Source organism: Leucopleurus acutus (genome assembly GCF_964270905.1).
Source record: "Leucopleurus acutus genome assembly, chromosome: 17".
NCBI lineage: Eukaryota > Metazoa > Chordata > Mammalia > Artiodactyla > Delphinidae > Leucopleurus > Leucopleurus acutus.
Genome location: NC_139159.1, coordinates 84,170,950 through 84,190,436, shown reverse-complemented (window position 1 = coordinate 84,190,436; position 19,487 = coordinate 84,170,950). Strand labels below are relative to the sequence as shown.

The 19,487-nt window shown below is 49.9% G+C and overlaps 1 protein-coding gene across 1 annotated transcript; it reads left to right on the top strand.

Annotated features, from left to right (window-relative positions):
* Positions 1–324: 324 nt before the first annotated feature.
* ZNF16 (zinc finger protein 16) lies at positions 325–16,232 on the top strand (the record flags this gene model as incomplete). Its single annotated transcript, XM_082858474.1, has 3 exons — positions 325–558; positions 3,559–3,763; positions 14,319–16,232. The coding sequence occupies 3 exons, from the start codon at positions 325–327 to the stop codon at positions 16,082–16,084; spliced, it is 2,205 nt and encodes a 734-aa protein (XP_082714600.1). The 3' UTR covers positions 16,085–16,232.
* Positions 16,233–19,487: the final 3,255 nt, after the last annotated feature.

The following is a 19,487-nucleotide window of genomic DNA, read 5'->3' as shown; positions in this document are numbered from 1 at the left end:
AATATTTGTATTCTTTATGTCTAACTGTATAATCAATTTTTGTAAATGTTTCATGGACAGTCCCACTTAAGGAATTTGAGATTTTCCCATCTATCTGTCGAATCATTTACTGATTGAGGGATTCAGTTTCTTCCACGTGCATCATCATGTTTTTATCAAGCAAAACCTGTTCCGATTCTAGGTACCTGTGTATCTAAGTCCCTAGTTCTCCCTGCATTTATAATCGCTTGTCTTTTTTTAGGTAGTTGCCACCCTGGTTAGTTGCACGAACCGACTCTGATCGCGGGGCTCCCGGCGGCTCCTGGCACCTCGCGCGGGTCAAGTATGGATCCACCGAGTCGCTCGCCCTCCCGCGGTCTAGAGCGGCCACACTGGGCTGGGCTGGGCGGGTCCGCGAGCCGGAAGTCGGAGCGGGACTTCCGGGGTCCGCCTAAGGGCCGAGTGGCCTCGGCCCCGCGGCCTTGCTCTGTTCCCGGAGCGACTCCCGGAGTTGGCGATTGCCGTGGTGGCGTTTCGGCGTTGCTGACCGCGCTCCCTCGTCACTCCGATGCCGCCGCGGTGGGTGCCGGCCCCGGGAGGCCTAGGCTCGGTGCGCAGGGGTCCGTAAAGGGGCGTGGGCGGGTCACAGCCTTCGAGGGCCCCTCCCGGGAGGGCGTGCGAGGGGCGCCCTGCAGAGGGTGCGCGGCGGAGCCGAGCAACCCCTGTCCTGGAGCCGGGCTGCGGGACCGCGTGGCGCGGCTGCTACAGTGCGACGGGCAAGTGTGCGCGAATAGTGTTCTGACGCGCGGGGTTGGGGCGGAGGAAGGGCCTCAGGAATTGGTGCGAACGTCGGAACTGTACGGAGCCGGGTGAGAAATGAATGGGGTTGTCGCTTGGCACCAGGTGTCCTGCCTGGAGGCCCAGTCGGTGGTGGATTCGCCCTCCAGGTGGAGAAGGGGCTCTGGGGTTGGGGAGGAATTTATTCTCCCCCAAGGGAGTGGGACTGAGGCTGGGTCATGCCCATCCCGTGGACGCCTGCTATGGACAAGTGGCTGCTGGTCTTCATAGTTGTATCTTTGCTTAGCACCAGGTAGAGCCCTTAGCCAGGAGAATCAGCTTCCAAGCTCACTGGTGGAATCCAATTCCCGAGGTTGCTTTTTCCTTGCTGACTGTTCTTAGCTCTTGGAGGCCCCACTCCTTGCATATGACCCGTGCATCTGAGTCAGCAACGGCTCATGTGATTAGGTTGGGTCCACCAAGATAATCCAGGCCCGTAAACTTAATTTCTTCTGCAAAATCTCTTTCGCTGTGTAGTGTAGGTTCTAGGGATAGGATGTGGACATGGGTGAGGAGGAGCAGTCTGCTACCACTGATCAGTCTGTGTCCTCCTGGGCAAGATCCCACAAATACTGAAGTGAGAAAAACAAAATGTAAAATGAGCTTAGTTTTCGGGGCTTCCCTGGTGGCGCAGTGGTTAAGGATCTGCCTGCCAATGCAGGGGACACAGTTTCGAGCCCTGGTCTGGGAAGATCCCACATGCCGCGGAGCAACTAAGCCCATGCGCCACAACTACTGAGCCTGCGCTCTAGAGCCTGCGAGCCACAACTACTGAAGCCTGGGCGCCTAGAGCCCATGCTCCGCAACGAGAGAAGCCACTGCAATGAGAATCCCACACACCACAACAAAGAGTTGCCCCCGCTCACTGCAACGAGAGAAAGGGCACGTGCAGCAACAAAGATCCAACTCAGCCCTAAATAAATAAATAAATAAAAATTTTAAAATGAGCTTAGTTTGGTACAATTTATAATAAAAAGGCAAAGAAAAAACACACATATTTGTGTAAGCTTAGAGTAATCAGGAAGGACACATTGGAAACTGGGAAGGAGTAGTGTGGCTGGCTGGGAGATGTTTCACCTTAAGTCCTCTTTAACCTTTTGAATTTTGAGCCATATGACTGTGCCCCTATTCAGAAACAGTGATAATGACTTGAAGATTTTAAAATAAAATGAACTGAATAAATGTTACAAATGATTGACTCTTCCCTTGGAAGAAAGTGAAGGTTCGCCCCTTGGAAGCATCATCCTCTCTGTCTGCTGCTACATGGATGAGTGCCTTGAGTCAGTGCTTTCCCTGCTTTGAATCTTATGCACCATCCCTCTGAGTGCCCACGCCAGGTGAATCTTCCTAAGATGTTTCATTAGTTCTATCTCCCAATGTAGAAATGTGGCTGATGTCTCACTTTCACCAGGCAGTCAAGACCTCTTATAGTCTGTCCCCCAGCAACTGTCTCTGAGCTCTGTTCACACCTCTGCCCCATCTCACCCTTGCTTTCTTCTACTTTTCCAGCCAGGCATGGCCTAAACCCTCTCTTCTCTGGGCCTGGTTAAATGCCCGCCTGCCCCAGGCTCCACCCCTTCTCTGCTACCTGTGCCCAGAGCACTTGCCCATCTCACTGATGCATTTGCTGTTATCTGTCTCCCCACTGAAACCCATGAGGGTGATGGTCACATTGTCCCTGGAATAGACGCTGGCATATAGTGGGTGTTTTGGAAACACTGAAAGCGTGTGTCCCAAGAGGAGAAATTCAGTCCAAGGGTTGGCAGGCAGTGTCTACAATGGGCTTTTGCCTCATCTTCTCCACCCCTGAAGGGCAGACGGGTCACTGGTACCTGCTCATGGTACAATATGAATAAGGGGCGGAGGGATGTTGCCCCACTCCCAGATGGGCTGCTGGGCAGGGCATGGTGCATTTGCTCAGAGACAGGGTAGTGGGAGGGGTGGAGGAAATCAGTAACTTGGTCCATGTGGGGAACCCATCATGTGTCTGGGTGGGAATGCCCTGTCCCTTGCTCAGAGAGACCACTTAAGCCTGGAGATGAGCCCAGGTTTGAGAGTCTTCACGGGATAAATGATGTTGATGCCTCAGGACTGGACAGATTAACCAAGGAAGTTGGTGTAGATACAGAAGTGAACCCTGGAGCACCAACGTGAAGAGGGAGATGAGGAGTCTGGGAGGGAGCCACTGGTGCAGTGGGAGGACAGCCCAGGAGGTTGGGGATGGGAACACCCACTCTGGATGCTGCCAGGGGGACACAACTCAGGGCTGACCAATAGGGTGGCACTGTGATGACTTTGTGCATGTCTGCAGCTCAGGCTACCCCTGGCAGCCCAACCTTTGGAGTTGCTGTTCCCCCGTGAGTGGGTCCAGTGGTCCACCTTCAGGGCATTGTGTCAGGAACAAGCCCACCACAGCAGGCACAGGCTCCATGGGAGCTGCTTTCCTCTTATCAGGGAAAGCTTGGGCCCTTCCAGGTGGTGCCAGCAAGGCACTGTGTGCTCACCTTGCTCTGTGGTCAGCATCTCACCATTTCCCACCTGTGGCCCTGGCTTGTGAGTCTGTGTCCTCGTGGCTGGCTCACCCTTCCCTTGGTTCCAAGATCAGGGAATGTGGCACCAATCACCAGGCCTTCCAGAGGTCTCAGGCTGCAGGGGTGAAGGAAGTGACCCCTACCTGGTGGGTGGGTGAACCCCTGGAGTTATCCCCTCTGCACACTCACCTGTGTCCTTGCTGGTCTCCAGGTCCCAGCCATGCCCAGCCTCAGAGTACGCCCTGAAGAGGCAGAAATGGAACCCTCAGTCCCTGGACCATCTCCTTGGACCCCCAGAACACAGGCCTGTGTGAGTGATGCTCCCGCTGTGACCCACCCTGGATCTGCACTTCATGGTCCCCTCTGCTGTGGTGACGCTGAGCCAGAAGCCACCCCCCCTCACCATCAGCAGCCAGGTACTGGGTGTGAGTTCCCCACTGATGCCCTTGTTCTGAGGAGACTTTGTCTACATCACCCTGCACTTACCTCAGGAGGTCTGTGTGTCACCATTAGGGGCAGAGTGCCTTGTGGACTTGAGGGGCCAAGGCTGGAGGTCAAGGGGCCAAGAGAGGAAATTGGCCTGGCACCTGGCTGCCCTGGTGCCCTGAGTGGGACACTGCTTTCCTCACCTGACATAGAGGGGTGTGACATGATGGTCACCAGCTGAGCCCTGCCTAACTTACTCACCAGGCTGGTGGTAGTCCGTGCCCTCAGGTCTCTGCCCTAATCCAAGCCTTGGCCCTGTTCCATTCACACTGCCCAGCTGCTCCCATCCCCGTCAGATACCAGAGAGTCCTTCCTGCACACCACTCACTAACTCACCTCTTCTGTGGACCTCTCAGCAGTGATCAGGATGGTTACTCACTGTTAGCTTTCCTTACTGGGATCTGATGGTGGCTGTTATACAAGAAGACACTCTTAACTACGTGGGACCTTTTGTCATACTCAGGACATCTGGGCAGAGTACCCTGTTCAGACCCTGTGTGGCCAGGGAAGGTTGGGCTAAGGGCAGAGATGGCACAAGGCAGTCCTAGGTGTGTTGGAGGGAGGAGATGGATAGAGGATGAAAAACATGACAGAGCCAAAGAAGTGGCCCTGAGGGACAAAGCCTGCTGCCAGATGGCCAGGGGTATACCAGGCAGAGAATGGTGAGTTAGGCCAGGATTCTTGCTCCAGGAAAAAAACAGATTGATGGTAGCTCATGTTTTAAAAACCATTTTGCTATAGAGCAAAATGGTGGAGTAGGCAGCTCCAAACACCCCTTTCTCCATGTAAATTATTTAAAAAAAAAAAAAAAAAAAAAAACAGGTAGAAGCCATCAGGACCAACTTTGTCAGAAATCTAGAAAACAGGTTTACACAACCAAACAAATGCTGAGTCAAGAAAAAAGCAACTTAACATGGAAAGCTTTACAAACACTCCCTGGTTCAGCAGCATATTGAAAGTGAGCAGCCTGTGTTCCCAGTGTGGGACCTGGTCCCTGGTTCCAGAAGGAGCAGAGCAGAACTTACTCAGAAATTATTTTCTTTGTTCTCACCTGTGCGAGGTTGGATAAAGAATGCAAAGTGTTTGTCCCTGTGTTGCCTAACTCAGAACTTACTCAGCAGAAAAGTGGTGGGCTCAAAAACACTGAAAGGTGAACTAAAATCCCACAGCCACTTGGGACATCAGTTAACAGTACAGTTGACCTCCTAAAGCCTAGGAGGGAAAGTTGGAGAAATGAGGGCATTCAAAAGCACCCTTGTATATCAGGGAATTTAGAAAGCCACGTACCTGCCCAGGATAGGATATATGCTAAGAAAAGACCTATGAAAAACAAAAAAAAAGAAAGAAAGAAAAGGTCTATGAAGATTGTAGCATAACCTGTAGCTGATCTCCAAAATTAATGAAAGCAGGAAGCCACAGCAGAGTAATAGTGTTAGTGTCCCAGGAGAGCCAACCCACAAAGGCTGGGAGAGGTGTATTATTTTTATTTTACTGTTAGTGTTCAAGGAACTCTCTATTCAAACAGTAGCTGTACACAAGCTAAAGAAACAGAGACCTTGGTGACCACACATGACAAGGGATGCAGTCTTTGCAAAAGTAGTTTGGAAAGTGACTAAAAGAACAGATGACTGGAGCCTCCAACAATTAAGAGTAGCAAACCCTGGAGGCAGGAGAGACTGATTTACAGAGTTATCACAGTAAATATTCAAATGTCCAGTTTTTAACAAAAAATCATAAAGAATACAAATAAGCAGGAAAATATGGCTGGCCCATTCAAGGGAAAAAAATTAATTGGCGGAAGTGTCCCTGAAAAAGCACAGATACTTGACAGACTAAATCAGCTGTCTTAAAGGTACTCAAAGATCTGAAACAAACCATGGGCAAAGAGCTAAAAACTATGTATGAACAAAATGAGAAAATCAGTAGAGATAATTGTAAATATACAATTTATATTTTATTTATTATAAAAAGAAACAGAGTGTAAGTCCTAGAGCTGGGACTTCCCTGGTGGTCCAGTGGTTAAGACTCCACGCTTCCACTGCAGGGGGCATGGGTCCAATCCCTGGTCTCCCACATGCCACGTGGTGCAGCCAAAAATTTGAAAAAATGAAGTCCTAGATGTGAGAATTATAATAACTGAAATGAAGAGTTTGCTGGAGGGTTTCAACAGCAGATTTGAGCAGGCAATAGAATCGGTGAACTTGAAGATAGACAATTGAAGTTATCCAGTCTGAGGAACAGGAAGAAAAAAGGTTGAAGAAAAGTGAACAGAGCCTAACAGACTTGTGGGATACCATCAAAGGAACCAACACACATATGGGAGGCCAAGAAAGAAGGGAGAGAGAGAAAGGGGCAGAAAGAATATTTGAATAGTGGCCAAAACATCTTAAATGTCATGAAAGACATGAACCTACACATCCAGAAAGCTCAGCAAACTCTGACTAGGACAAATTCAAAGAGATCCACACCAAGACTCATTATAATCAAATTGTCGAAAGACTGAATCTTGAAGACAGCGAGAGAGAAGCAACCCGTCTTGTGTAAGGGATCCTCAATAAAATTAACAGCCAGTTTCTCATCAGAACCCTTGGAGGTTGGAAAGTAGTGGGATGACATATTTAAACTGCTGGGAGAATGAAACTGCCAACTAAGAATTCTACATCTGGCAAAATTACCTTTCAGAGTGAAGGCAAAGTTAAGATATTCTCAGATAAACAAAAGCTGAGGGTGTTTATTACCAATAGACCTGCTCTGTAGGAAGTGTCAGAGGGAGGGACTTCGCTGGTGGCCCAGTGGTTAAGAATCCACCTTCCGGGGCTTCCCTGGTGGCTCAGTGGTTGAGAATCTGCCTGCCAATGCAGGGGACACGGGTTCGAGCCCTGGTCTGGGAAGATCCCACATGCTGCAGAGCAACTAGGCCCGTGAGCCACAACTACTGAGCCTGCGCGTCTGGGGCTTGTGCTCCGCAACAAGAGAGGCCTGTGCACCGCAATGAAGAGTAGCCCCTGCTCACTGCAACTAGAGAAAGCCCACGGACAGAAACGAAGACCCAACACAGCCAAAAATAAATAAGTAAATAAATAAATAAATAAATTTTAAAAAAAGAATCCACCTTCCAATGCACAGGATATGTGTTCAATCCCTGGTTGGGGAACTAAGATCCCACATGCCACGGGACAACTAAGCCCACATGCTCTGGAGCCCACGTGCCACAACTAGAGAGCCCACGCACTGCAACTACTGAGTCCACTTGCTCTGGAGCCTGCACACCCCAACTGGAGAGAAGCCCACATGCCACAACGAAAGATCCCATGTGCTGCAACTAAGACCTGATGCAGCCAAATAAATAAATATTAAAAAAAAAAAAAGAAGAAGTGTCAGAGGGGTTCTTACATATTAAGATAAAAGGAGGGCTTCCCTGGTGGCGCAGTGGTTGAGAGTCCACCTACCGATGCAGGGGACACGGGTTCGTGCCCCGGTCTGGGAGGATCCCACATGCCGCGGAGCGGCTGGGCCCGTGAGCCATGGCCACTGAGCCTGCGCATCCGGAGCCTATGCTCCACAACGGGAGAGGCTGCAACAGTGAGAGGCCCGTGTACCACCAAAAAAAAAAAAAAAAGGATATTAGGAACTCAGAGCCATACAAAGAACTAAAGAGGGCTTCCCTGGTGGCGCAGTGGTTGAGAGTCCGCCTGCCGATGCAGGGGACACGAGTTCGTGCCCTGGTCCGGGAAGATCCCACATGCCGCGGAGCGGCTAGGCCCGTGAGCCATGGCCACTGAGCCTGCGCGTCCGGAGCCTGTACTCCACAACGGGAGAGGCCAAAACAGTGAGAGGCCCGCGTACCACAAAAAAAAAAAAAAAAAAAAAAGAACTAAAGAACTCTGGTAAAATTAACCACATAGGTAAGGGTAAAAGCTAGTATTATTGTATTTTTGGTTTATAAACCCACTTTTTATTTCCTATATCATTTAAAAGACAAATGCATAAAAATAATCACAAACCTATACTATTGAACATACAGCATATAAAGATACATTTGTGACAGCAACCTCATTAAGGTGGGAACATATCTGTATAGGAGCAGAGTTTTTGTATGCTGTTGTGGCTAAGTTGGTAACAGTTCAAACTCAGTGGCTCTATTCTGGGGATTTAATGTACAGCATGGTGACTATAGTTAATAATGTATACTTGGCAATTGCTAAGAGAGTAGATCTTAAAAGTTCTCACCACACAAACATACACACAAAATAGTAACTATGTGAGGTGATGGATGTGTTGACTAACCCTATGGTGGTCATCATTTTGCATATATACATGTATCACATCATCCCATTGTACACCTTAAATTTACATGATGTTATATGGCAATTATATTTCAATAAAGCTGGGGGCAGGGGACCAAAAAAGCTGAGGGGGGTGGGAAACCAAACCAGATTGTTTTAGGATGTTAAGATATTAATTATAATCCCCATGATACCACTAACAAAATATCTTTAAAATATACACAAAAGGAATAAAAAAATGGTACACTACAAAAATTAAACTGAGGGACTTCCCTGGTGGTACAGTGGTTATGAATCCGCCTGCCAATGCAGGGGACATGGGTTCGTGCTCCGGTCCGGGAAGATCCCACATGCCGCGGAGCGGCTGGGCCCGTGAGCCATGGCCACTGAGCCTACACGTCTGGAGCCTGTGCTTCGCAATGGAAGAGGCCACAACAGTGAGAGGCCCGCGTACCGCAAACAAAAAAAAAGAAAAAAACTAACAAACATCCAGGACCAAGTGGCTTCACTGGTGAATTCTAACAAACATTTAAAGAAGGATTAACACTAAGTTTTCTCAAACTCTTCCAAACTATAGAAGAGAAAGGAAAGTCAAATAAAGACATCACAGGAAAAGAAAATTATATATTAAGACATTTTATGGCTATATATGCAAAACCCTCAACAAAATGCTAGCAAACTGAATCCAGCAGCACATTAAAATATTATATCCTGTGACCAAGTGAGATGTAACCCAGGAATACAAGAGTGGTTCAACATAAGAACTAATCAGTGTCATTTACTGCATTAATGGAATGAAGGAGAAAAGCTATAATCATCTCAATTGATGCAAAAAAATGTATTTGATAAAACCAAATACATTTTCACGATAAAAACACTGAGGGAACTCAGTACAAGGCAACATCCTCAACATGATAAAGGCATTCATGAAAAACCCATAGCTAACATCATATACATTTGTGAAAGATTAAAAGCTTTTCCCCAAAGATCAGGAAAATATGCCTGCTTTCACCTGTGCTATTCAGTATTGTACTGGAAGTTGTAACCAGAGCAATCAGGCAAGAAAAACAAATAAAAGTCATTCAGATTGGGAAAGAAGAAATAAAACTACCTCTGTTTGCCTAAGGCATGATCCTATATATAGAAAATACCAAAGAATCCATTAAAAAGCTACTAGAGCTAATAAATGAATTCAGCAAAGTTGCAGGGTACAAGTCAACATACAAAATCAGTTGCGCTTCTGTACACCAACAATGTACAATCTGAAATGGAAATTAAAACAATTCATTTATAATAGCATCAAAAAGAAAAAAATCTACAAATAAATTTAAACAAGTGGGTGAAAGATGTGTTGGCTGAGAACTGCAGATCATCACCAAAAGAAATTAAAGGATACCTGGGACTTGCCTGGTGATGCAGTGGTTAAGAATCTGCCTGCCAATGCAGGGAACACAGGCTCAAGCCCTGGTCCAGGAAGATCCCACATGCCACGGAGCAGCTAAACCCATGTGCCACAACTGCTGAGCCTGCGCTCTAGAGCCCACGAGCCACGACTACTGAGCCCACATGCCACAACTACTGAAGCCTGCGCACCTAGATCCCATGCTCTGCAACAAGAGAAGTCACTGCCATGAGAAGCCCATGCACTGCAACGAAGAGTAGTCCCCGCTCACCAAAACTAGAGAAAGCCCATGCACCGCGACTAGAGAAAGCCCACACACAGCAACAAAAACCCAATGCAGCTGTAAATAAATAAATTTATATATTTAAAAAAAAAAAAGAAAGGATACCTAAATAATTGAAAAGACATGCCATGTCCATGTTTCGGTCTTAATAGTGTTATGATGTCAGTGCTATCCAGAGCAACCTACAGATTCAATACAATCCCTGTCAAAATTCCAACAGCCTTTTTACAGAAATGGAAAAGTCAGTCCTCAAATTAATATGGAATTCAAGGGGCCCCAAATAACCAAAACAAGCTTGCAAAAGAACAAAGTCAGAGAACTCATTTTTCCCAGTTTCAAAACTTGCTACAAAGCTTCAGTAATCAAAACAGTTTGGTACTGACGTAGGATAAGCATACAGAACAATGGAATAGAATTGAGAGTCTAGAAGTAAGCCCATACATCTGAGGCCAATTGATTTTCAACCAGTGTGTCAGGACCATTCAGTGAAGAGAGAGAACTCTGTTAAATAAATGATGCTGGGACAAGTGGATTTCCATGCGCAGAAGAGTGAACTTGGCTCCCTACCTCATGCCATATGCAAAAATTAACTCAGAATCATCCAACTACCAAATTCAGGAACTGAAATCATAAAACTGTTAGAAGAAAACATTACATTTTCATAACGTTGAGTTTGGCAGTGGATTCTTAGATACAACACCAAAAGCATGAACAACAAAAGAAAAAGGTAAATTGGACTTCATCAAAATTAAAGACTTCGGGGCATGAAAGGACATTATGAAAAAAGTGAAATGACATCCTACAGAATGTGAGAAGATCTTTGCAAATTGTATATCTGGCAAAGGTCTAGTACCCAGAATATATAAAGGACTCTTACAACTCAACAACAAAAGACAAACAGGCCACTCTTTAAGTGAGCAAGGGACTTGAATAAACATTTCTCCAAAGAAAATATACAAATGACCAACTAGTAAACAAAAAGATGCTCAAATTCATCAGTGATTTGAGAAATGAAGTCAAAACCCGAGTAAGGGGCTTCCCTGGTGGCGCAGTGGTTGAGAGTCCGCCTGCCGATGCAGGGAACACGGGTTCGTGCCCCGATCCGGGAAGATCCCACATGCCACGGAGTGGCTAGGCCCATGAGCCATGGACACTGAGCCTGCATGTCCGGAGTCTGTGCTCCGCAACGGGAGAGGCCGCAACAGTGAGAGGCCCGCATACCGCAAGAAAAAATAAATAAATAACCCGAGTAAGATTACCACTTCACACCCACTAGGATGGCTGTAATAATAAAGTAAATAATTAACAAGTGCTTTCAAGGATTTCGAGATACTGGAACCCTCATACATTGCTGGTAGGAATGTAAAATGGTGCAGCCACTCTGGAATGCAATTTGGCAGTTCCTTGAAAGTTTAAACATAGCATTACCATATGACCCAGCAATTCCACTGCTAGATATATGCGCCAAGAATTCAAGGCAGATACCCAAACAAGTACATGTACATCGTGTTCATAGCACTATTCACAATAGCCAAGAGGTGTAAACAGCCCAGACGTCCATCACTGGATGAATGTATAAGCCAAATGTACTTTATCTACACCATGGAATATTATTCAGTCAAAAAAGGGAGTGAAGCTCCCTCATTTACACCTGCTGCAGTGTGCCTCAAAAGTCACATAATCATATGATTTCATTCATATAAGATGTCAGGAGTAGGTAAATCCATGGAGACAAAATGCAGGTTTGTGGTTACCAGGAGCTGGGGGCCAGGAGATATGGAGATAAACTAGTGCATAGGGGCTTTGGGGTAATGGAAATGTCTTGGGACAAGATGAAGATGTTGATCACACAACATTGTAAGTGCACTAAATGCCACTGAATTGCTCATTTCAAACAGTTAATTTTTGTCTGTCAATTTCACCTCAACAAACTATTAAGTAAAATGAAAACAGAGCCCCTGTGGGAGATGGGAGACTAACGGAGCCCCCGCCCGAGTCTGTGGTGCCGCTGGGGTCTGTGTGGCAGACGGCCGGGTGAGCACTGGAGAGCCACAGCTCTGCCCCTCAACAGCCACAGCCACATGTGGCGCTCACAAGTGTGGCTTTGACAGGGGTACTTTTTCACAAACATGGAAGCAACTAATAAAGGTCTTTAGTGTTGTCTCTCAGGAAGTGTAACAGGTTTGCTGTGTGCTGGAAGGGCTCAGAGTCTTCACCCTTTTCTCCATTTGGTGTCACACTTGTGGGGGCAACACAGACAGTGCAAAAAAGTGTATTTGTTTTCAAATCTTTTCCTTCACCATTAAACCCAATTTTTTAAAAAGATTTTTCTTAAGGGAAGCCATATTTCTATGACTTTATATTTCCTTTCAAAAGAGGAACTTTCATTATTTTTCCAATAGTTCTTATGTTGCAGAGGAGAATTGTATCCAGTTTAGCAAATCAAAAATGCCTTCTCATCATCCTCACCTCACTCGCTCTTGTTTCCTGTCTCAGTAAACTTCTTCCAGGTCGACAGTAGCTCTGGCTCAAAAACCAGTTCCTATTGCCACCGCTTCCTGAGCACAGTAATGACCTTACCTCAGTCAGGGTTCAGCAAGCCATGGCCTACAGGCCAGATCCAGCTAGCCAGTTGTTCGGGGCCTGCAAGCAAAGAACGGTTGAAGGTTTTTTAAGGATTATAACAAAGCAGACCATATGACAGAGACTGTGCAGCCACAAAGTCCAAGATGGTCCCTCTCTGACCCTTTATGGAAAAGCTCCGTCCCTTCCCCACACGCAACCAGGAGAGGGTGGAGCCCCCCGGATCAGTCATGGGGTGCAGCAGGGGACATAGTGAGCCCTGTGTCATCCCATCCAGACCCCTGTTTCCTCCAGTGACCTCCCTGTCTGTCCTGCAGCCCTCACTGTGCCTCCCCCCACCACCGTCAGTCAGTCCAGCGGCCTGTGGACATTACCACAGGTGCCCAGGGGCTGGGGCTCTGGGAGAAGATGGTAGCCCGCGTGCAGCGAGTGATGACAGGCCTGCATGAGGGTCAGCAGGAAGGCGAAGCACGGTGCCTGCATCTGTGTGCTGGCCGCATGGCCAAGCTCCAAGGAGGGGGTCCTGGCAGAGACTCTATGCAGGGGCTTCCAGCTGGGCCGTGGGTCAGGTGACCAGAATGTGAATTGTCACCACCAGGCACATGGGCATGGTAGGCAAACAGGCTGAGCGTATGGCCAAGCTGGGTCTGCACTGAGATCCAAGCATAACAGAAGCCTCCAGTTGGGGTGGGGGAGACAGACTGCTATTGTGGTGGTAGATTGAAGTTCCAGGTGGGGAGAGGCAGTTGTCTTGAGCTGAGGGGTAGGTCAGAGGGCAGCAGGCCCAAGGAGGCTGGGGGTAGGGAGGGGACAGCCTGGGGACACAGAGCCCTGTTGGGGGCAGTGGTCAGAGAAGTCCTCTCCCGTGAGGTGATTGAGCCAAGACCAGCAGAAGGGAAGGGAAGGAGGGAGCATGAGGACCATCGGGGAGGGCAGACCCCAAGGGGAGCGGGTCCCTCCTGCTCAGGAGAAGCGGGAGCAGAGTGGGGAGGTTGTCAAAGTGCTCTTGTCACCAGACTGCTGTGGGCGGGAGGGGAAGGTGGGAGGCCAGGTTAGCTACTCCCCATCCAGGCAGGAGCAAAGGGTGGTTGGCCTGGATGTCTCAGGTATAATGAGAGAGAGAGATCCAGTAGAGCAGAGTTTCCTTGTCCTTCAGGTGTGAAAAAGGGGGTGCCTCCCAATGTGACAAGCAGCCTTGTGCACGTCTCTGTCACGGAAGGATGGATGCAGCAGCTGAGCCCTGGTACCAGCTAACAAAGTGCAGTCACAGTGCAGGTGCCGAGAGGTACAGGTTGCTTTGACAAATGGGGCACGGTCGCTGAAGCCTTCTCTGTCAAGTGGGATGGAGTCTGACATTCCAGAGTCATCACCATGCAGTCGGAGCCAGTTCTGCTTCCTTGAAGGGAACGGGCCCTGCACCTTCTGGCCTGGGCCCAGGCCCACACCTGTGAAGCCAGTGGTGGGCGCCCAGAGAATGAGAGCTGGGCCAAGCAGCCAACTCCAGGCTTGTGCATCTGGAACAGGAGGCAGGTAGAATGTCTAGCAATGCAACGTGCAGGGAGCTGTGTTTTCCTTGAACAGGTGGGAGGGTGAGTGCCTGGGTTTGGGACATGCTCCGAGGTAAAGCCAACAGGACCTGTTGATGGCCTGCTGTGGGTCAGGGGAAGGACAGCCAAGGGACTGCCTCGACTCAGGCCAGGATTTTGGGTGGCCTTAGTCGGGAGACTGCAGGTGCTTTCCTGAGATGTGGGGTCTGGGGGTCAGGTTAGGGTTGGTTTTCAGTTGCTGTGCAGCCTGGTCCCCTCAGCTCTGCCAGCCCCTCACAGTCCCCTCAAGAGACCTGGGGCCACCACCCACCGTGGGTCCCATGCTCCCAGACTTGTCTGTGTTTCCCTGTTTCCTTCCATGTGACTTCTTGTTTGTCATTTCAGATGGGGACCCCAGGACTGAGGGCAAGGAGTTTCTTCAGAAGGAAGAAGCTTCTGAGGATTTGGAATCACAGGCAGAAACATCAGAAAACCACGCCAGTGATGTTTCCCAGACGCCTGAGCTTGGAGAACTCTGTGACGGTGCATTAGAAAGAGACTGGGAGGTCCCTGAGGATGAGAGAGAGGCACAGTCCCCCTGCTGGGAGGGGGACTTCACACCAGTGCAAGTGCTTCTCAGGAGCTCCTCAGGAGAGAAAGAGGTAGACTGTGACAAGGTCAAAAGAGGCTTCAGTCTGAGCCCAAGCCCAGTGGCACGTCAGGGAGCCCCTGCAGAAGAGAGGCCACATCCACACGACACGCATGGCCAGAGCTTCCCACGCAGCATGGACCTAGTCAGCTGTGAGGGGCTTCACGCAGCCGAAAGCCCGTTCATATGCAACGAGTGTGGGAACACCTTCCAAGGAGGCCCCGATCTTATTCAGCATCAGACAGCGCACACTGGACAGAAGTCCTTCATATGTAATGAGTGTGGAAGGCCCTTTAGCACACATTCAGACCTCCTCAGGCACCGGCTTACCCACCGCGGAGAGAAGCCACACGTGTGTACTGAGTGTGGAAAGGCCTTCAGCCAGAGCTCCAGCCTTAAAAAGCACCAGAAGTCCCATGTGAGCGAGAAGCCCTACGAATGCAGTGAGTGCGGGAAGGCCTTCAGGAGGACTTCCAACCTCATCCAGCATCAAAGAATCCACTCTGGGGAGAAGCCATACATGTGCAACGCCTGCGGGAAGGCCTTCAGGCGGAGCTCCAACCTTATCAAACACCAGAGGGTCCACACAGGGGAGAAGCCCTTCGAGTGTGACGTGTGTGGGAAGGCCTTCAGCCAGAGCTCACACCTGAGGAAGCACCAGAGGGTCCACACCGGGGAGAGGCCTTATGCATGTAGCGAGTGCGGCAAACCCTTCAGCCGGGTGTCCAACCTCATTAAGCATCACAGGGTCCACACGGGGGAGAAGCCCTACAAGTGCAGTGACTGTGGGAAGGCCTTCAGCCAGAGCTCAAGCCTCATCCAGCACCGGAGAATCCACACTGGAGAGAAGCCTCACGTGTGCGGTGTGTGTGGGAAGGCCTTCAGCTACAGCTCAGTGCTCAGAAAGCACCAGATCATCCACACGGGAGAGAAGCCATATGAGTGCAGCATCTGTGGGAAGGCCTTCAGCCACAGCTCTGCGCTTATCCAGCACCAGGGTGTGCACACGGGCGACAAGCCCTATGAGTGTCGCGAGTGCGGGAAGACCTTCGGTCGCAGCTCCAACCTCATCCTGCACCAGCGAGTTCACACTGGAGAGAAGCCCTATGAATGTGCTGAGTGTGGGAAGACCTTCAGCCAGAGCTCAACTCTCATTCAGCATCAGAGGATCCATAATGGGTTGAAACCCCACGAGTGTAACCAGTGCGGCAAAGCCTTCAACCGGAGCTCAAACCTCATCCACCACCAGAAAGTCCACACTGGAGAGAAGCCCTACGCGTGCATCGAGTGTGGGAAGGGCTTCAGCCAGAGCTCGCACCTCATTCAGCATCAGATCATCCACACCGGCGAGAGGCCCTATCAGTGCAGTGAGTGTGGGAAGTCCTTCAGCCAGCGCTCGGTCCTCATCCAGCACCAGAGGATTCACACTGGGGTGAAGCCCTATGACTGCACAGCTTGTGGGAAAGCCTTCAGCCAGCGGTCAAAGTTGGTCAAGCACCAGCTGGTTCACACCAGGGAGTGAAAAGAAACCGCATGAGGCTCCACCCCGACTCCCCTGGCAATGTTCCAGCCTCTCCCATCCCGAGACTTGAGCTGGGCTCTCTCATTCCCTCCACTCCACAGCCACTGCCCACAGAGGCCATTGTCCACAAACCAGAGACCCTCCTGTGAGACAGACAGGCTCCTCCCCCGACTCCCCTGCCGTTGCTCCTACTGCGTGTGACCTCATTTCTTTTCAGTTTGCTTTTCCAGTTTGTTATCAGACTGCCGTATTTGTTAGAAGGGAAAAGATTATAGAGGCTGCATACTTAGGAAGAGAGTTTATTACTGTAACGGAACATAACCAAGGAAGTAGACTGACATTCAGTTTGAGATATGACCACAGCACTTCTTTTGTTTTGTCACTAGTCATAAGAACTGAGTTCGCTGTCAATGGCTGCAGTTGGCATTCTGTTTACATAAAGTCAGGTCAAGAGTGTTTCAGGTCTGGTTGCTGTCACCCTCTCCCAGAGGTGGTGCATACTCATCACCACCAACTCCTCACCCCTCTCCCTCCCATCCCATAATGGGATTCCCCCACTGCCCCCTTTCCTTGGTGCCTGCCTGCAGTCTGAGGTCGTGTGTTCTCACTCTGCTGTGCCTCAGGCCCCCGTGGCCACTCAGGGCTGCAGCACAATTAAACGTGAGGCTCTTTCCCAAGCTCCAGTCCTGGCCTCACCCACAGAGGTCCATTCTCTCCATGCCCCTCCTGTTCACCCCACAGGCTCCCAGGCTGTTTTTTCCCAGGTCCATCATCAGACATTTATGGGGCACCTAGGTGCCCCTAGGAGGTGGGCCCTGGTCCCATAATCCCCAAGCCGGGGGAACTTGGCCCAGAAGCAGCACCTCTACCACCAGGGAGGCCTTGACCTGGGGGTGTTACGGTATGGATAGGTTGAGGTGGGGGGCACCTCCTGCATTGCTCCAGGAGAAAGGGTAGCAATGGGCAGGTATCGTCAGGTTTGTACTTATGGTGGGAAGGTGAGGTCTTGGCTCCTGTGTTTTCAAGGAAGTAGAGGCAAGGCCAGCAGTGGCAGATGCGGAGGGAGAGGTGGGAGTTTGGAGAGAACAGTGTGGAAGGGTTGACTTGGATGCACAGGTGTGTCCCGTGGGCTTGGGCAGCATGGGCTGCCCACCCTCACCCCAGAGACCCTGCAAAGCAGCTGGCACTGCTGCCCTGCAGAGGCATCTGTCACACCCTCCCCTCCACCTCAGCCCCTCCCCCAAGGCAACACCCCAGTGGGATGCAGCTTGGACGGCAGTCCTGCCCTGCCACCCTCCAGCTCCCCACCCCGCTCTCTGCCTGATGAGACCTCGCACTCTCTCACTGTAGGGCAGCTCCTCATCCAGCCTGGATTTGATGACTCCCATTTTCAGTAAGTACGTGCTGGGCACTTGCTCTGTGCCATTCACAGTGAGGATACAGCAGGAAACAAGAAAGACAAAAATGCCTGCCGTCGAGGAGTTTGCATTCCAGCGGGGGAGAGAAAATTGTCTAACAGTTATGATTGGTGTGATGAAAAGTAAAGCAGGAAATGGGGTCTGGGTGTTTTGAGGGTCTCAGTCTTAAATGGGGGCAGAGAAGGCCTCAGTGAGATGTCGTGTGAGCTATGACCTGCAGCAAGTGAGAGAATGACCCAGGAAGGTGGGTTAGGGTTAGGGTCGGCAGCAGCAGGGGGCCTGTGGGCCAGGGGCACAGTGACGAAGAAAGAGCAGACGGGTGGGACCGTAGGTGGACCCCACAGGCCTGCAGCTTCTACTCTGGGTGGAATGGCAAGATGTAGACGGCTTGGACCTGACGTGCATCTCAGGAGGATTGTCTGCTGTGTGGAGAAGAGGTTGGCGGGGCAAGCGTGTGCCCCTCTCTCTGTCACTGCCTTCTCAGCTCCTTTTCCCCTTCCCCGGCCTCCAAACCGCTAGTGAATCCCGAGGCCGAGGCCCAGGCGAGCAACAGCTGCCACCTCTGGGAGACAAAAGGTCCACAGGAAGGGGCTCCTCTGCTCCCTCAGCCCTGCAGGCGGCTGGGGAGAATTCGCCTGATTTTGTGCCGTCTGCAGCCTGAGAAATTTTAATTTCAGGATGTCATGTTTTGAAAGGAATGGTCTTGAAAAGCAAATGTCCGTCAACCACCGCCTGTGTCTTCCCTTTTGACTTTCACGGTGTCCTTGGAAGTGTATTCCTTGGGGAGTAAGGGCTGAGTCTGTGAGATCCATAGGTAAAGTCACTGACCTTGGGCCTGGATGCCTCGTTCCCGGGTGTCCAGAGCCTGGCCGCAGCCTCAGGGAGTGGCTCCAAAGGGGTACACATCTGTGCCCCCGGGAGAGTAACAGCCATGATTTCAAACAGAGCTTCCCCAATTTGACTTTTTAAATTTAAAATCAACATCATTCTAGAAAATGCAAATGTTGAAAAGGGGGGAGAAAAGGGAACACTCTTGCACTATACTCCAATAAAAAAATTATTTTTTTAAAAAAGAAAAGAAAAGGGGGGAAGATATCATACATAATTCCACCACTTAACTCATTCTCTAGGGACAGCAGTGCAGGGCTGGGACCTGGTCCGAGCAAGAAGCAGAGACGGGGGCACAGCCACTGTCCAGAGAGCTACCTGGACTGCAAGCGGGGAGGCGAGCAGTAAGTTTCAGGTGGACAACATACTGATTCACAATTACTAAAGGTTACACTCCATTTATAGTTATTATAAAATACTTGCTGTATTCCTTGTGTTGTACCGTAGATCCTTGGGGCTCATTTTATACCTAACGGTTTGCACCTCTTACTTCCCTACCCCTATACCACTCCTCCCCCCTTCCCTCTCCCCACGGGTAACCACTAGTTTGTTCTTGACATCTGTGAGTCTGCTTCTGTTTTGTTATGTTCACTGGTTTGTTGTATATTTGTAGATTCCACACATAGTGATATCATACAGTCTTTGTCTGTGTCTGACTTATTTCACTTAGCACGGCGCCCTCCAAGTCCACCCGTGTTGTTGCAAATGGCAAATTTTCACTCTTGTGTATGGCTGAGTCGTATTCCATTGTATATACAGGCCCATTTTTCTGGGGTCTGACTGTTGACAGTGTTTAAGCCTCACCCCTCCTCCCCCGACCCCTGTGCCACACTGATGGGAAAGCCCGGGCGCCCCTCCCTCAGGGCCAGCAGAAGGTTCAGACCACCCAGGCGCCTGCTGGAACGTGGGGGAGGGGGCTCCCCCAGCGCCCCCACAACGACAGTAAGCACCCAGGCCAGTCTCTTTTGCCCGTGCTCTCAGACCACTTTGGACCTTCTTGGGAGCCCTGCCCTGCTGACCTCAGTTAGGTAAGTGATAAGCCTTTTCCTGCACTTGGGGTGTGTGTGGCATCATCAGTCTTCACATCAAACCAAATC